Below are 13,997 nucleotides of genomic sequence, written 5' to 3'. Positions count from 1 at the left end.
AATATCCCCTCTCAGTGGCCGAGAGATCGATCACTGATCAAGACATTTCATTCCCTTCTAGTTATGTGATACAGATTACATCGGCCCTATGCCCTGTCTCGTCCATCACCGCAGAGCCACCATGACCACCTACGACAGCTCCAACCTCAACGCATCATACTGCACGTACACCGTACTAGGTAGGGCCGCCGTCTCCACGTCCGTGGCGTTATAGGGTAGATGCAGTCTTAACGAGTTGTCTCCAACCTGCAACCAGTCCGTAGGGAATTCCATGCGAGACGCCACCTGGTAGCAACTGACGGCCGATCGCACGATGCAGCTGCTGGACTGGTTGAAGTCCACCAGCAACGTGAGCGGTTCCTCCTGTTCATTGATGTAGCTCTCTAGCGCTAAGTTAATGTACGGCTCCTCCGGCTTGTACTCATCGGTGTTGCCGGATGCCGTCTTGGCCCCTGCAAGCTGGATGGTCAGCGTGGCGGTCTTCCGGCGCCGAAGCTGCTGCTTGGTTAAGGCGAAGTTGATCGTCCAGTCGTGCGTCGTGTTGTATTCCACGTCGGGGTTGTCCGGTGTAGGCCCGAACACCGACCAATGCACTGTGTTGAAATCAGTGGCCGGGTCGCTGCTGCCGATCGTGTAGTTGACACCACTCGGGAAGTCCTCTTGCCAGTCGTATGCGCCCCAGTAGATCAGATACCCGGGGGGCTGGAGTGGGTGGGACTTATCGCGCGCATCACCATGCAGAAATTCGCCCGACGACTTGTCCGGCGTTCCAAGACGCCAGATCTCCACGCCCGCCGATTCCTCCTTCCACGTTTCGTCGACCTTCAGCGATTTTCCGGCGCGTACATTCAAACCGTCCTTTATAAAATCGCCGAAGATGCCGTCGGCGTAGACAGTGAGCCGGTACTTGCCTTCAGCGACGTGATCAATATTGAATCGCCCGTTCTGATCAATCTCCGCCCAGTATTGGTGCGACGATGCATCCACGGAGTTGTCCTGGAAGTATTGCCCGGCGACGGTGAGGATGGCAATCGGTCGCTTGGCCCCACGGGGTAGCTTCACCCGACCCTTGATACTGCCACGGTGGCTGGAGGGCACGTATCCGATGACATGTTTGGCGATCGAGTCGTAGAATTCGACATTCCAGTCCGGGTCTGCCAGGGCGCTGGCTTCCGATCGCAGCTCCTCGATGGAGGCGGAGCCTTTCCCACCGTTGAAGAAATAGTACTGCGGGCCAAAAGTGCGGTCGAAGCCGTTCGTAATGTTGGGCGTTCCCTCGCCGTGGTGGTTCGAGACCATGTAGTTGTAGACAATGCCGTCCACTGTAAGGTCCGAGTGTAGCGGTCCCTATATCCGTGTTAGTGTTTGGTTCTGGCGAGAGGAATGATCTCACGAACGCCGTAGTATGTGTCCTAGAGAATTTGAGTTAGCAAAACCGAGTGTATGGAAGCAAACCGAGTGTATGGATTTCGTTCCTAGGGTGACATACCTTGGTGTTCATCACAAGCCACGCGCCATACGTTGTTCCGTCCGACGTAGATCCATCAGCGTATAATCCGTGGACATCATTTTCTCGCCATTCTGTACGTTCATCAACATTGACCAGTCGAGAGAAAGGCAGGTTAGACCGTACGGTTCGAAAATGTATATTTTGTGAAGTACTCCGAGAACTGAGAATAGTACTTATCCTCAGGAGTATTATTAAATCTCCAGGTGGCATCTTGCACAACGATCTGCTTGTCAATCGCCTCATCGCTGGGAAGCGGAGCAGTCTGGACCTCACTCGAGGTCAGATGTGTCCAGAGATCCGTGTTCGGTCTCAGTAGCGTCCTGAACTCCTGCAGATTGCGCAGGAAAGGCGTCGTCTCGTTATAGTACGCCAGTCGACTGAACATGTGCAGACCCGTCTCGCCATCGCGAAGGAACCAGTATTGCTGGAACTGCTGGCCCGTGGGGGTGTACGTGTCGTTGAGAATCACTCCGGCGTACTTGGTGCCCGTGGAGTCGGTGCCGTTGACGAGCTCAAGCACTGGGCTGGTGGATCCGGCCGTGTAGAAGCCCGACGGCGTACAGTAGCAGTCCAAGTAGGGTCCGACACCGCTAGATCCGGACTGGGGACCAAGGAGGTCTTGACCGTCAAGGAAGAGGTCCTCGACCCGTCCCTTCCCTTTGGTGAAGATCGCCGTGAGACGGTCGTTGGCGAGTGTGATTTTGCTATCGGTCTCGGAGACGTTGAGGACTGCGGAGGCGAGGGTCGCCCAGATGGGCAGGGTGGATAGGGAGAGCCCTAGATGCATTTTGAGGAATCACAGGGTTCTGACACCCTTTCACAATTCAGTGCGACCTACGATGGAAATTGGGTGCGAAGGCCCATGCATGAAGAGGTGCATTTCCCCTCTTATAATCCGAGGCTGGATTCATCATGCCGGTGATTTTTACCCCGAAACTGCGACCAAGCTTTATGAAATGACGGATAAGATCATACAATCTGCAGGTAAGCAGACATGGCCGTGGTATCATCGTGCGATGTTCACGAATCTCCTGCCAAGAATCTGTGGAATGTGGAGCCCCAGATTTGGGAAGAAAACGCTGGGGAAAAGCAGACTCGGGGCTTATATGGACGGAATAATTATTCGGCCAGCATTCACCCGACGAAATGAGACTAAATCCTGCACAATGCTGCGGGGAAGAAAATGTGACTTGAAATTAAAAGTAGTCTTCTTCGGTCTGTCGCTGCTGCCGGTCTTGTGAGTGATTTTCTGGCTTTTCGTTTACCATCGTGCAGGATGATAACGAAGAGAGCCTGTCGCCGAATTGCATTTCCGATCGAATAGTTGCGAAGAGATCCAACTGACCATTCTCTTGAAATGGAGAAGAACAAATGAACCACATGTTCCATGAAGGTGGATTGAGGCCCCGTCGCACAGCGGAACAACCCCAAATTCAAAGCCTAAACCAAGAACCCCGACAGGCCAAACGATAGCCCATGACTGATAGGCTCGGGTCCAAAGTCGCAGATGATATCATATCGATTTTCGAAAACATGGTCATCACTCTATGTTTCAATCGATGGCAACACGATTCCGGCGAAACCCATGGTTATCTAGCAAAGTGGCGAAGGCGATCTTTATTCAGACCTATCCAAGCAGTGAAATGTTGAAGAACATGGTTTGTAACCAGCTCCACCATCGGAAAGGTCTTTTCTCGCGTGTCCGGGCTGACATCCGATGGATTTCGGGACACTTTTCGGAATTTCTTCCGAAGACTTCGTCGCCGTATATAACCTCGGGTACAAACCAAGCACACCTGGACTTGTCGGAAATGACTTCTCGCAAATATTAGTGCCAAGAGTGTCTATCACTCGGTCTCATCCAATGACATTATATTTCGGTGAGCGATCATTGTGGTATGGGGTCTACCAAGGGCCCCAGTATGTCCCCGGAGACCTGTAGTCCCCACGGGGAAACAGTCCCGCTGGAGGACGAAATTGGAATATGATGTTTGACTTCGGAAGGCGAGGCTGCCAATGCTAGAGGCTTGATACTCCATCTGAGCAGATCTCTCCAAGATGTAGATAAAATGTCAACATGGCGCCCCTTGCCTCGTTCGCTGGTTGTCTCCCATCGCATTCCATCTTCTGATTTCACATTGAGCATTTTCAAACATGGAAAAGCCAAACATAGGCATCCCTCCGGAGTTTGGCTCTGATGAAGTGAAGATCAAAAACTCTGACAAGTCCACCCATCTGGAGGACGTGCCTCAGTCTGCTCTGCGGGAGTCATGGCACGCGAATCTCCGAACAATCCTCGCAATTGGGCACAATGGAAGAAGAACGCGCATATTCTCATGGTGCCTTTCCATTCTATGATCGCGACTCTCATGGCCGCTGGTATCATCCCAGCTTATGATATGATGGCAGAAGAATACAATGTGACAGTGCCCGAAGCAAGCTATCTCACCTCTATTCAGGTATGAGCCCTGCGCATCCAGATCATTCCGTTCTGTTGTAGATATACTGCGCTTACACTTGCTGTGGTAGATTTTGCTCCTGGGACTATGTCCATTCATCTGGAAGCCAATCACCTCGATTTATGGTCGATATCACGTCTTTCTGTTTTCCGTGCTGGAAAGCATGGTATGCAACATCGGGGGCGCGAGATGCACAACATACGAAGCTCAGATGGCGACAAGAATTCTCACCTCGATACTGATCTCTCCTCCAATTGGCATCGGCAGTGGCGTCATCACAGAGCTCTGCGAGCCAGAGAAACGGGCGCAGAAGTTGGGCTGGTGGATGCTGATGATCACACTTGGTACACCTAGCGGTCCATTCATTATTGGGTTTGTCACGAAACACATAGGCATTGAATGGATATTTTGGATTTTCGCCATCATAAACCTTGTTCAATTCATCGCACACATGGCTCTCGGGGCGGAAACAATGTACCTGCCCGAGTTTGATAATTTCCTGAGGGCGGGAGAGGCGAAAAAAGGTGTATTCGACAAGCTCATTCCACGACGACTTGACTCGCGCTCTCTCAAGACGCGTGAGTTCATCGAACCCATCTTTCTTTGCCGACATTATGCAGTCCTGATCCCTGCGGTCGCCCACTCTATTATATTCTGCTATGGCAACATCATGCTGATCGTGGAGATGCCAATTGCATTCGGAGAAAAGTTCGACTTTGATGCTCAGCAGATAGGGCTGCAGTTTATTGCTATCATCATTGGGTGTCTCCTCGGCGAACAATTGAGTGGTCCCCTTTCTGACTTTTTCTTGAGGAGCTTGAGTAAAAGAAAAGGTTACACTCGACCAGTAGATCGTTTGTGGCTCTCCTATATTGGCTTCGGCACTGCGGTCGCCGGACTCCTGACCTGGGGGTTTTAGTTAGACAAGGCCCAATCCTGGGATGTGACACCCTGTATTGGTGCGGCCATCGCGAGTTTTGGCAACCAAGTTATCACGACGATTCTCATCTCATTTGCTGTTGATAGCTATAAGGAGAAGTCAACTAATGTTGGAGTCTGCATCAACCTGTTCCGCCACATTTATGGGTTTGTAAGGTCTTTCCTTTCCACTGCCCGTGAGACACTCGCTGACAAGGCTAGATTGGGACATTCTATTTCCCTTCTATGTTCGAAAGTCTGCAGTTTGCCGGTGCAGCAGGTGTTATGTGTGCTATCATCGGTGCTTGCGCGTTAGTCCCTATCATAGCGGTTCAGTTTGCTGCTAGCCGTTCAACCCACCAAGTCTGAGAGCTAGCGACTAGGACGTTGTACTAGAGTTGGCTTGGGTATTAAGACCGTTTTTTCACGAGTATGGGTGGGAAATAAATATATAATGATAGGGGCACATGATCGGGAAGATATGGCATCGAGCCAGCAGACTGGGACTTTTGGAGTACAGAATAGACCAGTATGACTTTCCTTTCTCGTGGCTAGTAAAGACTGCTGGGCACACTGTTTAGCCACGACATATCCTGAAAATCTGTTAAATCGAAACCATCGATAAGAATGGCATTCATTCCCTCTCCAAGCGACATATCATTTGTCGCGTTCAATGTAGTGCTGTGCGCTTGGTGACTCGGCGGTTGCTCGTGAGATGGAGACGCTTCTGACGCAACACTTTCATATAGAATTTCGAGGGCGGCAACACATCGTCTTGCAGAAGCACTATAACTTTGGTACTTCCGCAGAATCCCAAGCGCATCGTTCCAAGATCGTGATATGGCCGCGTCGGTTATTTCTTCCACAACGGATGGACAAAGACGGCCTGCAATCAACACTGTGGCCGCCGTGTAGACATCTGCAACATATGAGCATTGACCCAAACATTTGGTTTATGGGAGACCTCACAGAGAATGTTGTACCACCATGCTGGTAGTGGACCTGAGCTTCCATCCGTCGGAATATTGTCACGAATTAGAACAATGACTTCTTGAGCGACCTTAACGCATATTACAGAGCACTGCAGCGCAACGCGATGGGGAAAAGAGTCAACCAGAGATATCAGTGGATCAGCTACGGCAATTTCACGAGCCGTGCAGTACTTAGAAAGAACGGGCCTAAACAAAAGCATGCGGACGTGCAGGAACCTGAATGAATTAGCAATTAAACTCTCGGGCTTGCATTGTGGCTCCTTAAATGAAAAACAAACCTAGCTCGTAGGACAACACTCTGTCGGCGAAATATTATGTTGTCTGATCGAAGAGACGAAGGGTCACGCAAATGCAACGGAAGAGTTCGTGTCCATTTGGTCAGGGCCCGGTCAAGATCAAATATTGTCCGCTCGCCTTGGCTTATCTCCTTATCGAAATAGAAGTCATACATGTCTTCAGGGCTTTCGTCGGGCACCGGTTTGTTATACAGACTCAGCAGAATGTCATTGAGGATCTCATATAGCTCGAGAGATTTAGCGTAGAAAGCCATGATGGACGGTCGGTCGTTCGGTTGCTTGGCTTGAGCACCTGAATACGCTGGAATATGCTCTTCATCAACCACGACCGGAAGCGGAACTGAGTTGCTTGACGCTTTGGATATCATAGCTGGACGACCGAAGGTCATTGATATAACTCTATGAAATATCAGCGAAATGTGGAGACGGAAAATAGCTTGTGGGTACATACCGATCCATCAGCACGCAACCGTGCCAGATCTTGCGCGCTAGCTGCTGTTCCTGTGGATTTCGAAGGCGACAAACGGTCTGCGGAAGGTGTAAACCAAGGCTCTGCGCATTCCGAACGGCCAAGCCAGTGACTATCCAGCATTGATGCGCCGAGTCCGTGCTTTGCAAGTATTGTGCCATGAGAAGCAAGCATTGAATCAAACCAGCAGATCCAGTATTCCAAAGATTAAACTGAAAAAGGTCCTTTGCACGCGAAAAAAAGGTATCTGCCGACGATTCCCGCTCCTCCGGAGGAATAAAATCTGCCAGCTGCGAAGCTAGAGCAAAGATGACGTTGAACGTGCACATCAGCATGTTCTCGTCCGATTCCAGCGCCTCGCCCGTCCAGATCCTCGCGTATTCTGCTCGCAGATGAAGACTGTCGACCAGTGGATACAGTGGAAAGACATAGCACCAGTAAACCTCCATGAGGCTGTCGGCTGTCTTTCTTGGAGGAAGAACGTAACTGGGCACGGTAGATGGCATTGCCTTCGTCGCGACGAGACTGGGGGATGGCGCCACTCCCAGGACCGATTCCGACGCTGGTCGACATGACGACGGGACACGTTTGTCTACAGCCTGCTTTATCTGACGCATGAAACTGGCCGCACTAGAGCTGCCAAAGAAGCCTTGGGCCGGCTGCCCTTCTTCTACTGCACCCATCATCGCATTCACGCCATCTACACATTTTTCCGACCGAAGCGGCTGATCTGGCAAATTGTGAGATGGGGAGAAACATGGTCCGTGGGCACCGGCGAGACTGGCCCCGGGCGAGACGTTGTACGTGGAAGAAGGTTGGCCTCCAGCGGTGGTGCTAGGGATGTTTCTTATATGTCGCTGCACGTTGGAAGACAAAGGTGATTCCGAGTTCTGGTGCGAGATGAAACGCTACATGAACCATCAGATCGCGACTTGCTTGTGTTTATAGCGCTTGTGTTTATAGCCAGGGTCCAGGGTAGTATGGAGGCAAGAATACTGCTCACAGGAGAGTTCTGACCGCCATCATTGGATTCTACTGCTGTCGGGACACATTCCGGAGTCTCTAAATGTCTGATACGCCTTTCTAGGGTCGCAATGTAACTGAATTGGGGACACCATTAGCAATTAGACCCAGCCAACGACAACCTTCATCAGATAGCTTACTTCCGTACAGCACGTTTCTTCTCCGGCTCCCCCGTATAGACACACTGCACGCCCTGGTCGGACTTCTTCATGCACGGACCACATACTGGAACAACGCGAAAATCAGTTGGAACGGATTGAGTTCCCCGGAGAGACTGGACATACCCGGTTGGATGCCGTCGCAGCGGATCTTGCGAGTCCGGCATTCATCACAGGCGACGGCAATTTTACGACGTTTTGTTGGTCTGCCAGGAGCTTTACCCGGACGGTCTTTGGAGGACGGGTCCGGACTGTCCATGAACAAGGAGGGATGGGTGACGGGAGTACGAAAGGGAGGAGAAGGACGATTCGGAAGTTGCGCGAACGGGAGAGAGAAAGATCGAGCGAGGCTTGGCACGTGGGTGGCTGCCTCGGGTGTCATTCCGAAGCGTTGCCTGAGGCCGTCGCTGGGTGGCATCCCGTGACGGACCAGCCCTGACTACTTTACTGCGGAGTACGGAGTTCAACACAGATCTGGTTTGATTCAAAGCCTCAAGCATCATGGGAAGTTTAATTGCTTTTGGTGTTGATATGCACATGCACACCGACTAACTGACCGATGCGCGTACAGTAGTTATAAAGAAAGACAAAAACCAAATGCAACTGGCATCCCTTGCATGTTCATTGCACAAAGCTAGATCGATATCCAAACATATGACCCAAGCTCCGGCTCGAGAGCACGACTGTACAAGTCACAATATCCATCACATCCCCTTGGCCCTAATGTCCCAGCGTCGCAATAGGAAGACGGCCTCGGTCCGAGGGTTTTCGCTTAAACTCCAACGGGAACAGCGAGGCAAGGAAGAACGACGTTGACACCGCTGTTGACGCTGTTGTCGTCGCAGCAAGCAATGCTACCCTGGCACTGACCGGGGATGAGGTTGAGAACTAAATCAATGGCTGTTAGTAAGATCATGACTGATTCTAGGATCAGGGGGACTTACGGTCGCTGCAGCCGCTGTACTCGCCAGAGTTCAGGCCGGGAATGAGAGGGCCGTCAAGCAGACCCAAGAGGTTGGCGTGCTGCTCCGCGTTGAGCTTTGCGCTGGTAGGGTCCGAGTTGCAGCAAGAACGCTTGCCGTTGGAGCACTTTCCGTACAGCTCCTGGGCGGCATTGCCAACCTTCGGGCCGGTCTCGGGGAGGGCCAGAGCAGTGGCGGCGAAGAGGGCGGCGACAGCGAAGAACTTCATTGTGACGGTTGGTTTGATGAGACTTTTGAACAGGCGTTCTGAAGATGAGAAGAATGAGGTTGGCAAGGTAGTGGAAAGAAAGTTGGCTTGGATTGATGCGATGAGAGCTGTTGATGGCGGAATTTGGACAGCCTTTATATCTTTGGAAACCAAGGGCAATGGAGTGCCAGGTTGACCGAGATACTTCCCAGCCAATGGCCGAATATGCCTCCAGCCTGACCCTGGCAGATATCCCTTGCCTGGTGAATCGATGAAGCTCAAGGCTACCTGTCGCTTGGAGAATCCCGTTCGCTAGCTCAGAACTCGATCTGCCATAATATGAAGCAGTACACATTCTCGTCACCGATTCGACTGGATCGGTTAGAAGAAGGGGATGTGATATATCATAACTCGCATTTTCCCTGCAGAAAAAATAGAAATTACCTCTCCATCGGCCACGTAAGGACCAGCTCACGTATGCCGCAGGAACCGGTTTCGTGGATGAAAAGTGATGATTCTCAAGGCACAATGGAAAGATCTTCACACGCTATACGTGCTCTATTGAGCGTCTAGAGAACTTCATCTAGAGGCAAAGCCTCGTTCCAAGTAACTTAACGTCTGAATTGGGCTGATCTTCGTCGGTGAGCTGGTCTATGGAAATCTATGATGAGATTAAGGTTCTTTGGTACCGTAGGAATGGTCGAGTGTGGTCAATGTCCTAAGAACCCCGTACTGAGGTGAACGATCCAGGGACTGGCGGGGAGGGAGGCTGCAGGGTGGCGTAGAAACGGAGATGGACGAGCAGATCTGAGCTACTCCGTATGTACACTGTTTGTCACTCGTCCCGAATTGTGGCTGGAAAGAGCCCGATTGCTCCGAAGTTTACGGTGCATATCCCCAGCTTGCCTGCTGATCAGGGGCGCACTGAGTATTGGAAATGGTCCTGCGTGTTTCTCAACCTGTTCTTTTAAAGTTTTCACACGGTTATATTACCCGCTATAACTATTTGCACTCGTCAGTGGCGCTAACTGGCCTCGATGGCAGTTGCGATGTCGATTGGGATGACTGACTCCGGAGTTCGCGCCCATTAAGGGGGCCAGAATTGCCTGTTCATTCTGGCGCCCCCACAAAAGACGATAGGTTCGAGGAGGATGAAAGAGAGGTTTAAGAATCAATAGTTCCACTCGGACGCATTGAGTCACCACTAGTGTTGTTTCCGCTGCAGCAAGGAGTCGATAGGTCATATCCATTCCATTAAAATAGGACTGGGCTGATTGCTTGCTGCAAGGACATATAGAATGGACGTGGAACATTGCGTTTGTTTCGGCTCAGCAGTAGTACGGTGTAGGTACCTTCTCATTTATCGGTAGGATTTATTGTCATTACCCCTTGAATAGCTATATCATGCAGTCTCTATTTGGAAATGCTCTAGATGTTTAATGCGCAACAAAAGTCAAAATGGCGAAAGTCTAAAGCCAGAATAAGAGAATACATGCGAAAGAAGTGTCCATCATCATAAGTCGTGATCCTCTGTTCACCAGGTGAAAGATTCTTCGGCGTAGCGAATACCTTGGTAGCCCTGGCGCTTTGCACGATACACCGCATCTCGAGCCTGATCGGCCATGGCGGATGGCCCGCATACCAAGACAAGCGCTGAACAACCATGGAGCTGAGCGTCGTGTGCATGGGATATGATGCAGGATTGAAGGTCAGGTCTTCCTATGTTGATCTCAAAATCTTTATCGAAAACCTCATTATGTGTAGTAGGATGGGAATCCTCCTCAATGTAGTTTTCTCCCGGCGATGTTACGTAGAAGGAAGCATGAAAATCGCTGCGGGCGAGAGCCGGACTCAGCTCCCCGGTCGCAAGTTGTCGAACAAAGGCTGCTTGTCGCGTCGTCCAGACAAGCTGCATATCTTGGACTTGCGTTGTACTGCCGTCCGCGGTGGCAGATCGGGCAAGGTAGTCTTGGATGTAAGGAACAATTGCTGCAATTCCCGTTCCTCCAGCCACAAACAGGATTGACTCATAGTTCCACGCTGGGAACTCTTCACCGTAGGGGCCCTCCATGAGAATAGTTGTATCCAAGATCCGATCTGGACATCCCTTGCATTGTTCTCGAAGAGAGCGTGTCCAACCATCAAAAGGTCGGATCCAGAATACGAGCTTAAGCCGACTGCTTGGTCGCGAGACCTCATCGAAGGAATTATCGGTCGCACAAGAATCGGCAAGTAGGGGGATTTGAGAGGTGTCTACTGTCTGATCGCGTTTCGGAGCTTCCGACCGTAGCAATGAAGGTGTCCGAGTCCCCGTTTCAAATGACCAGGCACCCAGGGTAAAAGGGTGGCTTTCCCACCCTGTTAGCCGAAACGGCTGGTATAGATAATAGTATTGTCCAGCGGTTGGGCGCAGTAGCGAGGATCCAGGTATCACCTCTAGTCGAATCACGTCGGAACTTTCATCGTAGGTTGCTAAACTGCGGGTATATTGAAGTCCTTTTCCGGCATGAGCTCGAACATAAATATTGCAATATATCAGACGAATTAAGCGGAAAGATCGATCAAGGGCCCAGACTCCAACAACGGGCCAGAGATAGAGCCAATATTCATGGCCCTCAAAGATGACCGTATGGCTGGTGGGGCAGTTAGTAGACGTCAAGAAGTATGCAACAGGGAGCATACTAGAAACAACCGATGACCGTTGCCACCGAGAAAGCAATATGAAGCAGAAGGAAGGTCTCGTAATTTCGACGCCTAAACCAATCCACGGCCGAAGGGAGAACCAGTATCATGGCCGCCATTGCCTAAGGTATTATCCCAACTGGTTAGGAAACAATGATGCAGATTGAACTAAGCCAACACTCACTATAGTACCCCAGAATAGATATGGCTTTTGCATCTTTTTCCAGGCGTTTCCATCTGCAAAAGTCAGGCAAAGGAGAACGTGTATCAATCCCGGAGAGACGTACTTTGAATAAATAGAATCAAATATAGGATGGTGTGAATAAACGCCTGAGTCGTGGCTATCCAAGCTACATGCCGATGAAATATATTGAATGTGGCGAAGCTCCAGCCGGTTGCCCAGAGAAATATGTTGTTCCGGCCAGCAAATATCCACAGCAATGGAAGATTTGCAAATGAGAGAATGCCTGTGCGATCCGCCGCGTAACGCAAGAGCTGGGCAGAAATATCGGGCCAACTGAAATATATATTAGGAAAAATGCAAGCGGGAATAGACTGAGAAGAACCCACTAGATGTTGCCCAAGAAAGTCCTATAACCCACCATGCATAGGACAGTACTGATTGTCCAGAATGCAAAAGTGACTAGGGCTTCGATGCGTGTAGGAAATGCCCACCAGAGAATGTGTCGACCATGGGATGGCAAGGGACTAGCGACGACGAGGTGGGTGTTGATCCAATTGTACATTTCGCGGAATGGATAACCTAAGCCACGGACCAGGGGATGTTGTTGATGGCCTGTAGAAGCGCGCCGCGAGAGGAGGAATTGCTGAGCACAACGATGAACAACCCCAACTGCTAGAATGCCGGCCCAGAAACCGTAGCCAGCGAGGCTGTTCTGTTAGATGGACTTTACCAAATGAAAGGACTTGAGTAGTTTCTGACCTACCCGTACGCATAGTGTGTCCATGTTTCAAATTGCCAAGCGTCCTACACGCAACAAGGATGAGCACAACATAGATAGGTGAGAGTAGATAAGAACCAACAATAGTTTGGAAAGTGCGACTGTAATACGAAGGAGAGAGTATGACAGGAGCGTCGAGCCGTAGATGTCTAGGAATCTCCTGATAATTCACTACTCTCATTCGTTGGATCCGATCACCGGTAAGATTGGTGGCAAGTTTGTCGCGAGAGATCAAGTCTAGATGTGCGACCTGGCGACATAGCGTAGCTAACTGTGACAGGCCCGCGGCCTGCTCTGACGAGGAGCAGTGCACCTCTGCAGAAGCATATGTCGATGTGACTTTCAGGGGATTCAAGCAGCGCGTGTCCCAGAACCCAACCGACGGACTTCCGGCAAAGGAAATATAGTCATATGCGTTATAAATGGCGGTGACGCAGCGTTCGTCAGGCGGGATGAGGTTGGAAGTAACGAGACCGGTACCAAAGATCAGAACCAACCAGCTTGTTTCACGCATGACTGAGAGTTAAATGTATGGTCGCCAATGAGATTGATCAGGTAGCGGGAACAGGAAAGGCAGTAATCCAGCGGGGCATCACGGGAGAATTGAAGGGTGCTAGCCACAGAATCCGTCGAGGGTCGAGTAGCGTGCCCGAGGTATTACAATGACAAATAAGATCAGAAAAAGAGGGAGACGTGTCGTCCGCTGCGACTCTATATACCGATTGACCCGGAGGTCGAGTTGACTGCGTGGTTCGTCGGGGGGAGAGAGTGAGGCCAGGAGGAGGAATCAGCCGGTGGTTATCAGATCGGGTGATATCTAATCTGATCATCGGGGCGGCTGAGTCAGTCCCGCTCCCGTCGCCTGAGGCACCCAGGCACCCAGGCAGAGAGAAGACGGCACGTGACAAGTGACAACTGTGGAAGCGATGGATGTGTTGTGTATTGGGTGGCCGGTGTGGCCAACTATCTAAGATATCTAGCTTACTAAGTAATGACTAAGCGAGGTCGAACCCCAGGGCAGGCGGAAGGGTACGTCCCGATGTTCCAACAACAACTGTTGGAACATCGGGACGTACCTCTGTTGGAACATCGGGACGTACCCTTCCGCCACAGAAACTAGCTGGGTTGACCTCGCTTAGTCATTACTTAGTAAGCTTCGTTAGTTAAACTAACCTGTTAAGTGACCGTGTACACAGCTCATCCCGAGGCGAAAATTTCTTTTGGATGAGCCGATGTAGGTCACCCGAATGCCAAGAAATTTAGTAAGCAAATCGGCTCAGATGATCCACTATATAATACAGTAATTCCATTTCTTCCTTCTTTTTTGATTTTCTTCTTCAATTAATTTTCCTATTCTT

At 50.6% G+C, this 13,997-nt stretch overlaps 5 protein-coding genes across 5 annotated transcripts; 1 reads left to right on the top strand and 4 right to left on the bottom strand.

Annotated features, from left to right (window-relative positions):
• Positions 1 to 129: 129 nt before the first annotated feature.
• rglB (polysaccharide lyase family 4 protein) lies at positions 130 to 2,297 on the bottom strand (the record flags this gene model as incomplete). The annotated part of the gene is made up of 4 exons (XM_053101885.1): positions 130 to 1,347; positions 1,398 to 1,412; positions 1,490 to 1,581; positions 1,634 to 2,297. The coding sequence occupies 4 exons, from the start codon at positions 2,295 to 2,297 to the stop codon at positions 130 to 132; spliced, it is 1,989 nt and encodes a 662-aa protein (XP_052954522.1).
• Positions 2,298 to 3,780: 1,483 nt separating this feature from the next.
• On the top strand, positions 3,781 to 5,256 carry KD926_009265 (MFS general substrate transporter; the record flags this gene model as incomplete). The annotated part of the gene is made up of 4 exons (XM_053101884.1): positions 3,781 to 3,969; positions 4,040 to 4,816; positions 4,889 to 5,059; positions 5,110 to 5,256. The coding sequence occupies 4 exons, from the start codon at positions 3,781 to 3,783 to the stop codon at positions 5,254 to 5,256; spliced, it is 1,284 nt and encodes a 427-aa protein (XP_052954521.1).
• Positions 5,257 to 5,438: 182 nt separating this feature from the next.
• Positions 5,439 to 8,243, bottom strand: KD926_009264 (transcription factor domain-containing protein; the record flags this gene model as incomplete). Its single annotated transcript, XM_053101883.1, has 7 exons — positions 5,439 to 5,806; positions 5,857 to 6,095; positions 6,158 to 6,574; positions 6,627 to 7,552; positions 7,648 to 7,744; positions 7,808 to 7,892; positions 7,952 to 8,243. 7 exons carry the CDS (start codon positions 8,241 to 8,243, stop codon positions 5,439 to 5,441), a joined length of 2,424 nt encoding a protein of 807 aa, XP_052954520.1.
• A 354-nt stretch (positions 8,244 to 8,597) lies between these two features.
• Positions 8,598 to 9,016, bottom strand: KD926_009263 (hydrophobin family protein; the record flags this gene model as incomplete). The annotated part of the gene is made up of 2 exons (XM_053101882.1): positions 8,598 to 8,713; positions 8,770 to 9,016. 2 exons carry the CDS (start codon positions 9,014 to 9,016, stop codon positions 8,598 to 8,600), a joined length of 363 nt encoding a protein of 120 aa, XP_052954519.1.
• Positions 9,017 to 10,529: 1,513 nt separating this feature from the next.
• On the bottom strand, positions 10,530 to 13,153 carry KD926_009262 (ferric reductase family protein; the record flags this gene model as incomplete). Its single annotated transcript, XM_053101881.1, has 7 exons — positions 10,530 to 11,628; positions 11,678 to 11,799; positions 11,862 to 11,914; positions 11,965 to 12,194; positions 12,248 to 12,568; positions 12,625 to 12,665; positions 12,722 to 13,153. 7 exons carry the CDS (start codon positions 13,151 to 13,153, stop codon positions 10,530 to 10,532), a joined length of 2,298 nt encoding a protein of 765 aa, XP_052954518.1.
• Between the last annotated feature and the right edge of the window lie 844 nt (positions 13,154 to 13,997).

Source organism: Aspergillus affinis, assembly GCF_023601865.1.
Source record: "Aspergillus affinis strain CMG 70 chromosome Unknown NODE_66_length_189108_cov_86_600325, whole genome shotgun sequence".
NCBI lineage: Eukaryota > Fungi > Ascomycota > Eurotiomycetes > Eurotiales > Aspergillaceae > Aspergillus > Aspergillus affinis.
This window is presented reverse-complemented; position numbering and strand designations above follow the sequence as displayed.